Source organism: Phocoena sinus, chromosome 15, assembly GCF_008692025.1.
Source record: "Phocoena sinus isolate mPhoSin1 chromosome 15, mPhoSin1.pri, whole genome shotgun sequence".
Lineage (NCBI taxonomy): Eukaryota > Metazoa > Chordata > Mammalia > Artiodactyla > Phocoenidae > Phocoena > Phocoena sinus.
Genome location: NC_045777.1, coordinates 52,697,300 through 52,711,887, shown reverse-complemented (window position 1 = coordinate 52,711,887; position 14,588 = coordinate 52,697,300). Strand labels below are relative to the sequence as shown.

Below are 14,588 nucleotides of genomic sequence, written 5' to 3'. Positions count from 1 at the left end.
GGCCTGCGGGCTGTGGGGAGGGAGGCAGGTGAGGGCTTGTGCCCCTACGCCCCTTTCTGCGGGGAGAGGGAACCACTGGTTTGTTCCACTCCCAAGACCTCCTGCCTGAGGCCCAGACACTTGGTTTCTTTCTTTTTTGTTCGCTGTTTTGAAACGTTTAAAACTCCTTACCTTAAAGATTTTTTTGAATGTTTTACATAGCATATTCTTCCACGAAAAAAGACATTAAACTTTATTGGTTGTGTCTGCAATTCATTACTAGGTTCTGTTTCCAAACATGAGTTCCAGGCTGAGACAAAGAAGCTTCTGGACATCGTTGCCCGTTCCTTGTACTCAGAAAAAGAGGTGCGGTACCCGCTAATCACTCCCGGCACTCGCAAGGTTTCTTTTGGCAAGACCGTTTCTATGCTATTCTGGGGAGGTGCCAGCTAGTACATTAGCTGTGAAAATGCATTAAATTTGGACAGGTCCTGATCTTGGCTACCAGTGAGTGTATTTTTACCAAAATCTGTTGGGTTTCATGGATAACTATATGCAGGTGATTCTTTGAGCCAGATTGAACCTGGGAATTAGTGAATTTTGCTGATAATTTAGAAGTCCCTCAGGTGTTGCCGTGGGGTCCTGCTGAGGTCCATCTCTGTGGTGTTGTTGATGTGTGCTGAGGCCCTGGGTTCACGCCCCTCATCACCTGGCATCGCCACCTGTGGTCTGTGGGGGTGTTGGGGCTGAAGGAGGAAGACCCCGGCCCAGGGTGGAGTAGAGCAGGGAGGAGCTGCCAAGGACCTTTTTGAGGAGATGAAGCTCAAAATGATGAAGCTCAAGGGTGACAGGCCATGGTGAACCATCGTTTCCATGCTCATTTTTGCTAAAATGCAAAGAATTTGAGAAGGGTAAAGCACAACTTTCCAAAATGAAAGGACTTTTCAGGGAATATTTCCAGGTCTCGTCCTGTTAAATTCTATATTCAAGTGTCCCTGTGACATCCGGCTTCTGTTCTCTTGGGGTCAGGCCACGCCTCCTTCCCTCTCCCCATGACTGTAAGTGGAAGGTCTGTCGCTGGTAAAGGGCTTTACAAACACGGGTTGGTAGTTGGGTCTGTGGCCCTTTTTTCTCCTGAACATGGTAGGTCTGGTTTGTGATTAGATTAAATGAAGTCAGTGAGTCCTTCGTGGAGTAGAAAAAATATGTTTTGAGGATATTTTGACATCCCTGGGCAAGAGTTGAGAAAGAAGTTGTCTCACAGGGTCCTGTTCGGAATTAACTTAACAGATTGACACCTAACTCCAGGTTTGATGTTGAGGAAGGAGCAGTAGAGTCAGAGTCGACATAAAGTTGGGTCATGGCAATGTGATCTAACTTCAATCATTCTGTGAGCTGCCCTGGAGAAACTGCCTTTAAGGAAAGCAGGACGTCTTTCTGGTTAAACAGTTCTGTGGCATTTCTCCCCCAGCCTGTACCAGTTGCTGCAGATGCTGCTAACCAAATAGGTCCTGCAGCGTTGGCATCTTCTTTCCATTTCCATAGGTGTTCATACGGGAGCTGATCTCCAATGCTAGCGACGCCTTGGAAAAGCTGCGTCATAAGCTGGTGTCTGAAGGCCAGACGCTGCCGGAAATGGAGATTCACTTGCAGACTGATGCCGAGAAAGGCACCATCACGATCCAGGTACTTCATCCAAGTGTCTCGACGCGGGGCACGCCACCTTGCCTCCCATGCTGGTGACCGCCAGTGCCTCTCCACCCGCTGGGATGGGGGACAGGCTGCCTTTTCGTCATGGCTGTAGGCTCCTAGTAACCTGCTGACCACCGTTACTGTTAATTTACTATAAAAACACTCATTCAGGGCTTCCCTGGTGGCGCAGTGGTTGAGGGTCCACCTGCCGATGCAGGGGACACGGGTTTGTGCCCTGGTTCGGGAAGATCCCACATGCCGCGGAGCGGCTAGGCCCGTGAGCCATGGCCACTGAGCCTGCGCGTCCGGAACCTGTGCTCCGCAACAGGAGAGGCCACGGCAGTGAGAGGCCCGCATACTGCAAAAAAAAAACCCAAAAACCCCACTCATTCAACATAGAAAATTTAGAAAATACAGATACGCAGAAGAGGAGACGTTTTATTTATTTATTGTTAAATTTTATTGAAGTATAGTTGATTTACAGTGTTGTGTTAATTTCTGCTGTACAATGAAGTGACTGTTATATATTCTTTTTCATATTTTTTTCCATTCTGGTTTATCACAGGATATTAAATATCGTTCCTGTGCTCTACAGCAGGACCTTGTTGTTTAATCCATCCTATGTATAATAGTTTTCATCTGCTAATTCCAAACTCCTATCCATCCCTCCCCACAATCTGCCCCACAACCACAGGTCTGTTCCCTGTGTCCGTGATTCTGTTTCTGTTTTGTAGATAGGTTCATTTGTGTTGTAATTTACATTCCACATGTAAGTGATATCATATAGTATTTGTCTTTCTCTTTCTGATTTAACTTCACTTAGTATGATAATCTCTAGGTCCATCCATGTTGCTACCGATGGCTTTATTTCATTATTTTTTTATGGCCGAGTAATATTTTATATATATATATATATATATATATATATATATATATATATATACCACATCTTTATCCATTCATCTGTCAACGGACATTTAGGTTGTCTCCATGTCTTGGCTATTGTAAATAGTGCTGCTGTGAACATAGGGGTGCATGTATCTTTTCGAATTATAGTTTTGTCTGGGTATGTGCCCAGGAGTGGGTTTGATGGATCACATGGCAACTCTAGTTTTCTCAGGAACCTCCATACTGTTTTTCATAGTGGCTGCACTATGGGCAGGGAAAAGTGGTTCCCTTTTCCAAGAGGAGAAAACTTAAAATCACCCCATCATTCAAAGATAAATACTGTTGACATTTTAGTATGTGTCTATTTAGGGTTTTGATCTATGCATTTGTCTACATATCTAAACAGATTTTTTTTTTTTTTTTTTTTTTTTTTTTTTTTTTAAATGGTACGCGGCCTCTCCCTGTTGTGGCCTCTCCTGTTGCGGAGCACAGGCTCCAGACGCACAGGCTCAGCGGCCATGGCTCACAGCGGCCATGGCTCACGGGCCTAGCCGCTCCAGCATGTGGGATCTTCCCAGACCGGGGCATGAACCTGTATCCCCTGCATCAGCAGGCGGACTCTCAACCACTGCGCCACCAGGGAAGCCCTAAACAGATTTTTAAAAATTTTTTTGGCCACGCCACGAGGCTTGTGGGATCTTAGTTCCCTGACCAGGGATTGAACCCACGCCCTTGGCAGTGAGAGCACGGAGTTCTAACCATTGGACTGCCAGGGAATTCCCTAAACAGATTTTTAAATGATATATTATTTTTTAATATACAGGTGACCCTGAATAACACTGGGGAGGCGGGGACAGACCCTCCCCACAGTCAGAAATCCACATATAACTTCTAGTCTGTCCTCTGTATACCCAGTTCCTCCACATTTGCAGGTCTCCCTACGCAGTTCCTCTGTACCCACTGTTCCACATCCACGGATTCAACCAACTGCGGGTCGTGTGGTACTGTAGGTAGTACTTGCTATTGGAAAAAAATCTGTGAATAGGTAGACCCGCATAGTTCCGATCCGTGTTATTCAAGAGTCAGCTGTAACTCTTCACATTTTTTTAAAAATTTATTTATTTTTGGCTGTGTTGGATCTTCGTCACTGCACACAGGCTTTCTCTAGTTGAGGCGCATCTTCGATGCGATGCGCGGGCTTCTCATCGTGGTGGCTTCTCTCATTGCGGAGCACGGGCTCTAGGCACGCAGGCTTCAGTAGTTGCAGCGCGCAGGCTCAGTAGTTGTGCCTTGTGGGCTCTAGAGCGCAGGCTCAGTAGCTGTGGCACACGGGCTTAGTTGCTCTGCGGCATGTGGGATCTTCCCAGACCAGGGCTTGAACCTGTGTCCCCTGCATTAGTAGGTGGATTCTCAACCACTGCACTACCAGGGAAGCCCCACGCTTTTTTTTTTTTTTTTTTTAGCCCCACACTTTTAACTATACTTATACTCTTGTGATGCGTATTTCCCCATGTTATTGAATATTCTGTGGTACTATATTTTAATCACAGCCCGGTATTTGGATTAACAGTCTTACTTTAGACACAGCAATAGTTTTGGCGGCTGTTGTAACCTTTGAGCAGTTTAAAGTCAAAGAGTTAGAAAGGCAGAAGTGGGGTTCATCAGGCAGTGGGCCTGAGGGCCACCACGTTCCCGAGACAGCTGCTCTAGAACCTGCTGGCTGGGATTATGGGGCGGCGGGGGTGGGGGGGTTGTGGGGCGCGTATCCTACGGAGTGGAGGGCCTGCCTCCATGGACTCTGCCTCTTCCCAGCAGGCCTGGTTTCGCTTCTCAGAATTGCTGCTGGTGTCTGGTGCTCTCTTGTTCACTCCTTTGCTCTGCTCTGTGCATGTGTGTGCCTTGCTTGCTGCTGCTGTTGTTTTGAGAAGCTTTATTGAGATATGATTTTTACATATAATCAAGTTCCCCAAGTTCAAGTGTACAGTGTGTTTGGACCAACATACACAGTCATGGGACCACCCACACCACTGATGTCATCACCCCAGTATTCCCTGCCTTTCCCAGCCCTTGTCAGCCACTGATCTGCTTTCTGGCACTATGGTTTTCTGTTTTCTGAAATTTCATATAAACAGAATTACAGAGGAGGTAGTCTTTTGAGTCTGACTTCTTTCACTTGTCACAGTGCTTTTGAGATTCTTCTACGCTGTTGCATGTATCAGTAGTTTGTTCCTTTCTGTCACTGAGAAGTGCTCTGCTGTGTGGAGGCATCACAGTTTTATGTATCCATTCACGAGTTGGTGAGCACTTGGGGATGTTAGGAATAAAGCCACTGTGAACATTTAAGTCTTCGAGTGGGCATATATTTTCATTTCTCTTGGGTAAATACCTAGGAATAGGATTGCTGGGCTGTAAGCAAAGTGTCTGTTTAACTTTATGAGAAACTGCCAAATGTTCCCACAGCAGGTGTCCCATTCTGCGTAACTCCTGGCAGCATTTGGGATGCCAGTGGCTGCACATCCTTGTCAGCACTTGTCACTGTCAGTCTTCTTAATTTTAGCCATTCTGGTGAGTGAGCAGTATATTTCATTGTGGTTTTAATTTTCATTTCCCTAATGATTAATGGTGTTGAGTGTCTTTTCATGTGTTTGCCATTCGTATATCTTCCTTGTGAAATGTCTTTCAGATTTTTGCTCATTTTTAATCAGGTTGTTTGTCTTTTTATTGCGTTGTAAGAGTTCTTTGTATATTCTAGATACGAGTCCTGTATCAGATATACTTTCGCAAATATTTTCCCCTAGTCTGTGGCTTGCCTTTTTATTTTCTTAGTAGTGGCTTTTGAAAAGCAGAAGTTTTTAATGAAATCCAGTTTATCACTTTTTCCTTTTATGCTTCATGCTTTTAGTGACCTATCGAAAAAGTCTGCCTATTCCAAAGTGATAAAGATTTTCTCCTATCTTTTCTTCAAGGTTTTACAGCCTTGGCTCTTCAAGGTTTTACAGCCTTGGCTCTTACACTTAGATCTGTGATCATTTTGTTTTTATGTAAGGGAACGGCTAAGAGTTGTTTTTCGCCTGTGGCTGTCCCATTGTTTCTGCACCATTTGTTTTTCCTTTCCCCAGTGATTTGTCTTGGAACCTTTGTCAAAAATAATGTGACACTGTCTGTGCACCTCTTCCTGGACTCTGTTTCGTCCCTTTAATCTATGTGTCTATCCTCTAGTGAGGTTTTCTCCAGTGAGGCCTGGCTGACGTGGCTGGAATTCGCCTTTTCTGGTGACAGTGTTCTTACTTTGCTGGGCCCACCTGGCAAGTGTAACTGATGTGCTCCTGCTGGGTGTCCCCACACATCCATCCTGGCAAGTGTAACTGATGTGCTCCTGCTGGGTGTCCCCACACGTCCATCCTGGCTCCCTGGTGCATTCGCTTGGGTGCTTAGCTTGTCTCTCTCCTCAGGACACTGGCATTGGGATGACACAGGAGGAGCTGGTGTCCAACCTGGGAACCATTGCCAGGTCGGGGTCGAAGGTAAGCCCCCCGCTGCCCTTTCATCAGGTGCTGCAGCTGTTCCCCCTCTCAGGTTCGAGGATCTCCCCTCAAAGGGCAGTTCTGACCAGTGGGTAGGTCCCAGACGCTCTGGACACCAGCTTCAGAGGAATGTCTTCAGGCACGAGCTTGTTGGCATTGGGGACCCTTTATCACAGGATTTCACTGTGTCGGCAGGTCTCCGGGGCAGGGCCGCCTCCCTCTGACCAGTCTCACCCCACAGGCCTTTCTGGATGCACTCCAGAGTCAGGCGGAGGCCAGCAGCAAGATCATCGGCCAGTTTGGAGTGGGTTTCTACTCGGCCTTCATGGTGGCTGACAGAGTCGAGGTCTATTCTCGTTCGGTGGACGCAGGCAGCCCTGGGTACCAGTGGCTTTCAGACGGGTAAGTGAGCAGGTCCCACGTCACACACGGAGTGTCCCCAGGCCCTGGGGCCATCGAGGCAAGTGTCGCCTGCTACGCAGAGTGGGACTCAGCTGGAGCTCGCAGCCTGGTCTGGGAAGCCAGGCTCCTTGGAAAGCGCCAGTGCGCCATCCTGGGCTTTTCATGGGAGGCCTGAGCCCCACACTCAGGGAGCCATTACTCTTTTTTGCTGGGTGGGTCCCCGCTCTGTGCTCCGGGGCTGGTGCCTTTGTTCTGAGGGCACGTCCCTGACTCCTCATGGGGGTCAGGGTTTGGCTCCCTGGCTGCCCCACCTCCCGCCGTCTCTACCGTGTGCTGGGCCTGCGATGTCCAGGAACATCTCAACTGTTCGTGGAGGATGGCACCCACCATAGCCAAGGTTAAGTGTTTATCTCACAAGTCCCCAAACTTCATTTCTGAATCCTGCTTTCCCGCAGGAAAAGTGAAAGTGGGGCCCACAGTCACCAGGGCCGAGGGATCGACAAGGTGCCCCTCGTGTGCTTCTGCTCTTGGGAGGAGGCACCTGGCCAGGGGTCCGGGGTGCTTGGAGTTAGCACAGGATGGGGGTCTCCTCCCGGAGTCTGGTGCTCACCTGGCCACTTCAGGGGAATGTGAGACTGAGAGGTTGTGTTCAGGAGCGGGGAGCCCTGCGCCCCAGCCCCAGCGGCCACTGTCCCTGGTGGAGGTGTGATGGCCTGGGGCACACTCCAGCTTCCTTTCTATGCAAGTCCTGCCTGCCACGTGGGACTTCTCAGCACTGACAGGCAGAACTCGCCTTCCTTCTCCCGCGTGTCTTAGCTCTGGGGTGTTTGAAATCGCCGAAGCCTCAGGAGTTAGAACCGGGACCAAAATCATCATCCACCTCAGGGCAGACAGCAGAGAGTTCACCAGCGAGGCTCGGGTTCGAGGTGAGCAGGAGCCTGGGCCTCTGGGGACATGCGCGCGGGTCAGTGCAGTACCTCCTGCCACTGCGTTTTAGGACATTTTGGGGCGGGGGTCGCAGGCGCAGGGCTGGCCGTGGGTTGGGGCAGGGTCAGGTTTGCCTTCCTCCTTTTGAGCAACACTGTCTGTGCGCTTGCTGGTGGCGCAGGGTCCTGTGCTTGTCCTGCCTGTGCTGTAAGATGTCACCAGCCTGCCCACCCAGCCTGAGTCCAGGCTCCCAGACAACCAGAGCAGGTGCAGCTGCGAGGCGCTCCTCTCTGTCCAGGTCTCACTGGATGCTACTGAAGGTGCCCAGTGCTCTTCAAGGGGTCACGTTAGCCTGTGAAACCCTGCTTATGCCGCCAAGAAGGCATCATGTATCATGGTGGCCTGGGCCTCGAGATCCGGTTTGGGAGTGAGTTCTGCTCCCTGTGTGCGGGGAGGGCAGGGACGAGGCCTCCCAGAGCTGTGTGACCCCTGCAGCACCTTCCAGAGCTTTCATCTACAGAAGCTTCCCGTGTTCATTGCTTTTTTCTGTCTCTTCCAGATGTGGTGACAAAGTACAGCAAATTTGTCAGCTTCCCCTTGTACATGAACGGAAGGCGCCTTAATACCCTGCAGGTGAGGCCTGGCTGCCTGCAGGCTCAGGTGGCTGTGGAGATGAGCCGCTCCACGTCAGGCTGGCGGGTCAGAGGTGGGACTGGGCGTTGCTGTCAGAGCCCCAAGACTGGGTGTTCTGGGAGAGGCGAGATCTGTGGGTGCAGGCAGCTCCATGTGCACCAGGGGGTCACCCTTCACAGCACACGCTTCGTGCTCCTGAGTGTATTCAGTCATGCTGCCGTCACCATGGTCGGTTCCAGAACATTTCACCCCCAGAAAGAGACCCCACGTCCATCAGCAGTCACTCCCACTCCCCGCCCCTGGCCCCTGGCAACCAGTCCACTTTCTGGATTGGCTTATTCTGGGCGTTTCATAAAAATGGAGTCGACTACTGTGTGGCCTTGTGTGTCCAGCTTCTTACTGTGTTTTCAGGGCTTATGCTGGTTGTAGGGTGTATCAGTGCTCTGTTCCTTTTCACGGCTCAGTAACTGTCCAGCACGTGGCTCAACCGTGTTACTCGAGCTGCTCACCTGTTGGTGGCTAGTGTCGTGACGTCGTGCAGGCTCGTCCAGACCCTGCCTCTTGCTTTGCTCTTCCTGACACTGTGCTGGGGACAGGGCACTTGTTCCCAGAGCCTTTTGTGTGTGTCTCTCTGTCCAGCGCTGGAGAGGGTGGGGCTGGAGACAGAGGGCCCGGGAGGCCGACCCTCAGGAGCTGAGGGCTCCTTTGCCAGCACCCGGGCCCCGCGAACTCCACCAGGTCAGCCCCACACGTTGTTGGGAGGTTGCGTCTGAAACATAACGTCCCTGTTCATTCCATTTCCAGGCCATCTGGATGATGGACCCCAAGGATGTGGGCGAGGGTCAGCATGAGGACTTCTACCGCTACATCGCTCAGGCCCATGACAAGCCCCGCTACACCCTGCACTACAAGACGGACGCACCTCTCAACATCCGCAGCCTCTTCTACGTGCCGGAAACGGTGAGCCGGGTGCAGGCCTACCCTGCGAGCTGCCAGGGGTTTGTCCACTGCTCCCTGGGTTTACACACCAGCAGCACTTCCCCTGAACGGTGACAGCTCAGCACAGACATCACAAAAATTTCCTTAGCAGCATTAGGATGAAAGAAAATCCTATACGTCTGGACGGGTGAACAGAAGGTGAAGTGAGGGGTGCTGAACAGAGAGATGTTTGGCCCGGCAGGCCTGGGCTTTGTGGACAGGTGTGGGCGTCCTGTCTCCATGCAGCGCGCTCTCCCTACTTCCGCATGGCTTCGGGCAGCACCATGAAGGCCCCACCAAATCCTGCAGCCGGGAAACCTGCTTGGGTTGAACCCAGCTTTCCTGGCTTTAACTGACTAGAGCCCCGCGCCTGTTACCCATCTTGGAAAGAGCTCTTCTACCCTCCCGCTGAGTGTGCTCTGCAGACCAGCAGCCCCAGCCTCCCCTGGGCCCATTAGGAGTGCAGAGCCTTGGGCCCAGGACCCCCCAAGTCAATTCCCACCTTAACAAGATCCCAACATGATGTGTGTGCAGACGGCAGCGTGGGAGGCGCTGGTTTAGAGCAGGGTTGGCAGACAGCGGCCACTTTGGGCTTTGCAGCCTCGTACCACCAAGGACTCTGCCCCTGTGGCGGAGGCTCAGATGGGCGTGTGTGGCTGGGTTCCAAAAACTGTAGACACGGGAATTTGGATTTCATGTATTTTTCACATACCATGAAATGTCCTTTTTTGCCTTTTTCCTCAACCATTTAAAAATGGAAAAGCCATTCTAAATTATACGAACAGGTGATTTGGCCTGTGCGCTCTAGTTTGCTGACCCCTGATCCCTAGCAGGTTTGGCTCTGTTCGCAGGGACATGTAAGTCATTGTTTTTTTTTTTTTTTTTTTTTTTTTTTTTTTTTTTTAATTTTTTTTAGTTTTTTTTTTTTGCCATACGCGGGCCTCTCACTGTTGTGGCCTCTCCCCTTGCGGAGCACAGGCTCCGGACGCGCAGGCTCAGCGGCCACGGCTCACGGGCCCAGCCGCTCCGCGGCATGTGGGATCTTCCTGGACCGGGGCACAAACCCGCGTCCCCTGCATCGGCAGGCGGACTCTCAACCACTGCGCCACCAGGGAAGCCCCCTAAGTCATTGTTTTTATGGGGAGGGCGGCAGCTGCCCAGAGAGGACCCCCCCACCCCACCTGGAGCCATGGTGGGAGGGGCCTCCCCGGGCCCCTCTGGGCTTTTGAACAGACAGACACAGGCAGGACACCGCACATCTGCCTCAAATCTCCCAGCCCAGGTAGCCTTAGGAAGGGGTTCCCCGTGACCATGCAGGCTCTGCCTCCTGGCAGGGCTGCCGCGGATTTCTGCTTTTGCCATCTGACGCTGCCCTTTCCTTGCCTCCAGAAACCAACCATGTTTGACATGAGCCGGGAGCTGGGCTCCAGTGTCTCGCTGTACAGCCGCAAGGTCCTCATCCAGACCAAGGCCACCAACATCCTGCCCACGTGGCTGCGCTTCATTCGAGGTTCGGTGCCAGTGTCTGTGCCCAGCCGTGTGGGCTGAGGCCCAGGAGCAGGCTGCCTGCTCCAGATGCCAACACCATCAGAAAGGGCTCATCTTTGATGAGTGCGGGGTCAGGGCGAGTCACCACAGCTGCTGGCTGGTGAGCCGAGTCCTCACAGCGTGGCGCCTCCCAGGGAGCTTCCTGTCTTCAAACACTAGTCTTGGTTGATTTATCCATGATATGTTATGATTTTGAACAGAAAACCCAGGAGGTAGTGTTGAAAGAGGGTCCAACTGATGCTGAAATCGTAGAAACTGTCCCGGCAAAGGCTCGCCGGCCTTGCTTGCTTTCCTTCCGACCCCCATGGTTGTGACCTGGGCTCTGCCTGAATTCTAGGAAGACAAGGGACTTTGGGAGGAGAAGCCCCCGAGTGTCCTCCCTTCTTACCTACACTCGGCCTGTGTCTCACAGGTGTGGTGGACAGCGAGGACATCCCCCTGAACCTCAGCCGGGAGCTCCTCCAGGAGAGCGCGCTGATCAGGTGAGCAGCCGCAGGACACAGTGGGCACCTCACCGGGTTTGCCTTTGCCACGGAAGGCCCAGGCGGGCTTGAAGCTGCTGAGAGCAGAGGGTGGAGCTGAAGGTGCCCAAGGGAGCTATGGGCCTGGAGAATATGAACAGGTCACGTGTGCTTTGCCCCATCTTTTATTTCACGCTTTTGTAAGAGGGGTTTGGAGACTGACATTGAGGAGAATTGCTGCCAGTTCCAGGAGATGTTCCCTCCCTTGGCCAATCCCTATCACTCAATCCTGGGGTAGCCGTGGCAGGGGAAGTTCCATGCAGGGCTGTTTCTGGGTGGACGAGGCAAAGGACGGCCCCAGAGCCAGGAGAACGTCTGACCTCAGTCCAGGAAGGTCACTAATGGTGTGAAGGAGACAAGGGGTGGGCACTGAACTTTCTTTTGGAAACATCGCTCTTGGAATCCTCGTGAGCTGGGGTGGCCGAATTTCTCCTCCCCCATCCTGATCATAGCAGTAGCTGCTATTTACTGAGCATTTATTCTCACCCAGACTGTACCAAGCCCTTCCTGTGCAGCCTGTGTCATCCTTGCAGGTGGGAGCCACTAGGTCTCCATGTCATAGTTGTGGAAACTGAGTTACAGGGAGGTCACACCCGACAGTGAGTGAACCTGTATTTGAACCCACGTTTTCTGATCTCAGGCATGTGCTCTGCCCCCAGCAGCTGGGACTGGGCTGACCCAGACGCTGGCAGGACGCAAGGCTGTAGGCGGGGGTGTGTCCGGCCACTTGGTCACTGCTGGTGGTTTTCCAGGGCTAGGTTGTCAGTCTGAGCACTCATCTTGACCAGCAGAGTCAGACTTAAATGAAGTTTTTTAAAGAAACTGAAAGAAAAAGTAGAAACTTGATGCAAAGTACATTTTTCCCCTGAACCTGGGAGAGTAAGTTGTCCACTCTATGCCCATCGTCCCCAGTTATCTCAGGGTGTGTTTCCAGAGAACAAGGACAGTCTCCTCCTAGCCAGCACAGCTGTCAGTTGGAGTTGACCTGGTGCAGCTGCCACGTCTCATCCTCAGACCAATCCACGTTGCACACTTGTGCCCGTCACGTCCTCTAGAGTAGGAGGGTCCAGTCCAGAGTCACACAAGCCTTTAGTTGTCATGTTTCTCCAGTCTCCTGGAGGTTGGCCGAATTCCAGTCTCCCCGACTTTCAAGACTTGGATGCTTCTGAAGATGTCAGGCCAGTGATTCCGTAGAACGGCCCTCTGCACGGATCGTGATGCTCCCTCGTGCTTAGGTGCAGGCGTAGCGCAAAGTGATGCATCCTGTCAGGTGGTGTGCGACTTTGAGTTGTCCCCTTACTGGTGATGTTCATGTTGACACTTGATTAAGGGGGTGTCTGCCAGCCTGCTCACGTGGTTACTCTTTTTTCCTCTGTAATTAGTAATGATGTTATGTAATGGGGTGGTATTTGGCAGCTGTGTGTTCATTTCTTACAATATGCATGTGCTTTTCTTAATATCTGTATAACTGATTTGCATGACTTGACTTCCTGTTTTATTCAAGGGCTATAATCTGTTACTGTCATTGTTTATTTTGATGCCCAAACTGTCCCTGATTTAGCAGGAACCTACTCAGGCTGACTCCTTTGCCCTTTGACCTATTCCTATTGTGCTTTGAGCACTTCTGTATTGAGTTCACCCAATACCAACCAGCACTGCTGTGGTCTTGGCCTTTGCTTCCCTTGACAGTGAGGAATCTGCCCCTGGTTATCCCTAATGTGTTTACCTCTGACCAGTCCCCTTCATGTTACCAGTCTGCCATCGCTGCTGCCCCCCTGCCCCACCAGCTCCCTGCTCCTTCACCTGCTTGGGCTCTGATGCCACATGATGGGCTAAGGGGGTGTCTGTCAGCCATTCTGCCAGCTGCTCGCTGTGCCCAGTCTGGATGTCCTCTTCTGGGGTCCTTGGGCTCTGACACTCCACACCAGGCTCCTCCAACCCTCACCCTGCATGGACACCCTCTTCGTTTCATCCTGGCTGCTGTGGCTGCCCCACCACAGATGCAGGTGCTGCCCCTTGGCTGAAGGACTGAGTTATTCAGGATGGGAGTGGAAGAGGATAAGCTTAAATGAACGTTAAACATTATTGTTCCCCTACCCTGGATTATTAAGGAAACAAATGGTAATTTCACCTTTAGGAAAAGCAGAATATTAAGGAAATTAAAAAAAATACTCCCTAATACCACTAATAGTGTTGCTCACAATTTTATGTAGTGCTCTGGTAAACACCCTAATACACAAGATCCCAATTTTGTAAAACTGTAGTGCACATATAGTATATCCAGTATAAATCCAAGTTTATACAGCATTGATCCTAATTATGAAAAATATAATGCACAGCAAGTAGTATGTATAGTCTTTGCATACTTATATATGTACCCTGTAATTTATCCATATTGGGATTTTTCTAGTTTTTCTTTCAACCCAGGCACTTTCTCATGTTTTTAAGGATCATATCATTAGAGGATGTTGATCTTTAATGGCCGTGTAGCTTTCCATCATTCATTTCAACCTGTTCTCTGCAGTTGAACACTGAGCTTGTTCATAATTGTTTTCTTTTTTTCTTTTCTGTAATTAAACTGGCTTCAGAGCTTTATTTATTTATTTTTGGCTGTGCGCGGGCTTTCTCTAGTTGTGGTGAGTGGGGGCTACTCTTAGTTGCGGTGCACAAGCTTCTTATTGCAGTGGCTTCTCTTGTTGCACAGCCCAGGCTCTGGGCACGTGGGCTCAGTAGTCGTGGCTTGCAGGCTCTAGAGCACAGGCTCAGTAATTGTGGCGCACGGGCTTAGTTGCTCCAGGGCACGTGGGATCTTCCCGGACCAGGGCTCGGACCCGTGTCCTCTGCATTGGCAGGCGGATTCTTAACCACTGCGCCACCAGCAAAGTCCCATAATTGTTTTCTATTTTATGTGCTACAGTGAAATTCCTGGTCCATAAATCTTGGTGACTCATGAAGGTGTAATCTCAGAACCATAGTTTTGTCACTCTCCACAAGGTTGCAGGGGGGGTGTCAGCTAGCATCCCTGACTCTGGGGGGCGCATGTCTCCTTAACTGGTGTTAGCCAAGGGTAACTTTCTGGTATGTTGTCTTCACTTCTCTGATTATTAGTGGGATTGAACGTTTTTTCATATCCTTCTGGCTGTTTGTGTTTCGTGAAAGTTGCTCTTTTGTGATAAATGCTTTTCTGTTCATAGGAAACTCCAGGGCGTTCTACAGCAGAGGCTAATAAAATTCTTCATTGACCAGAGTAAAAAACATCCTGAGAAATATGCCAAGTTTTTTGAAGATTACGGCTTGTTCATGAGGGAGGGCATCGTGACCACGGCTGAGCAGGAGGTCAAGGTAGGGTCTGGGTTTCTGGGCCTTTCTCTGGGCTACCTTGGGCTGTGGAGGAAGCTGCTGGAGATCAGAAACCTGAGCTTCCCAGGACGTGATGATGGCATAGCCAGGCACCCCAGTCACCACTCCCAGGGGTCAGAAAGTGCAGCCTTTGGCC

General features: G+C 50.8%; 1 protein-coding gene across 2 annotated transcripts in view; it reads left to right on the top strand.

The window, feature by feature from the left end:
• The window catches only part of TRAP1 (TNF receptor associated protein 1), a 45,003-nt gene that overhangs the window by 22,244 nt on the left and 8,171 nt on the right, over positions 1–14,588 (top strand). For both annotated transcript variants that reach the window (XM_032605016.1, XM_032605017.1), the window contains exons 3-12: positions 263–345; positions 1,525–1,665; positions 6,012–6,083; positions 6,325–6,485; positions 7,302–7,411; positions 7,972–8,045; positions 8,850–9,005; positions 10,413–10,533; positions 10,984–11,053; positions 14,287–14,434. In XM_032605016.1, coding sequence (XP_032460907.1) covers positions 263–345; positions 1,525–1,665; positions 6,012–6,083; positions 6,325–6,485; positions 7,302–7,411; positions 7,972–8,045; positions 8,850–9,005; positions 10,413–10,533; positions 10,984–11,053; positions 14,287–14,434 — 1,136 coding nt within the window. The remainder of the gene's footprint in view (positions 1–262; positions 346–1,524; positions 1,666–6,011; positions 6,084–6,324; positions 6,486–7,301; positions 7,412–7,971; positions 8,046–8,849; positions 9,006–10,412; positions 10,534–10,983; positions 11,054–14,286; positions 14,435–14,588) is intronic.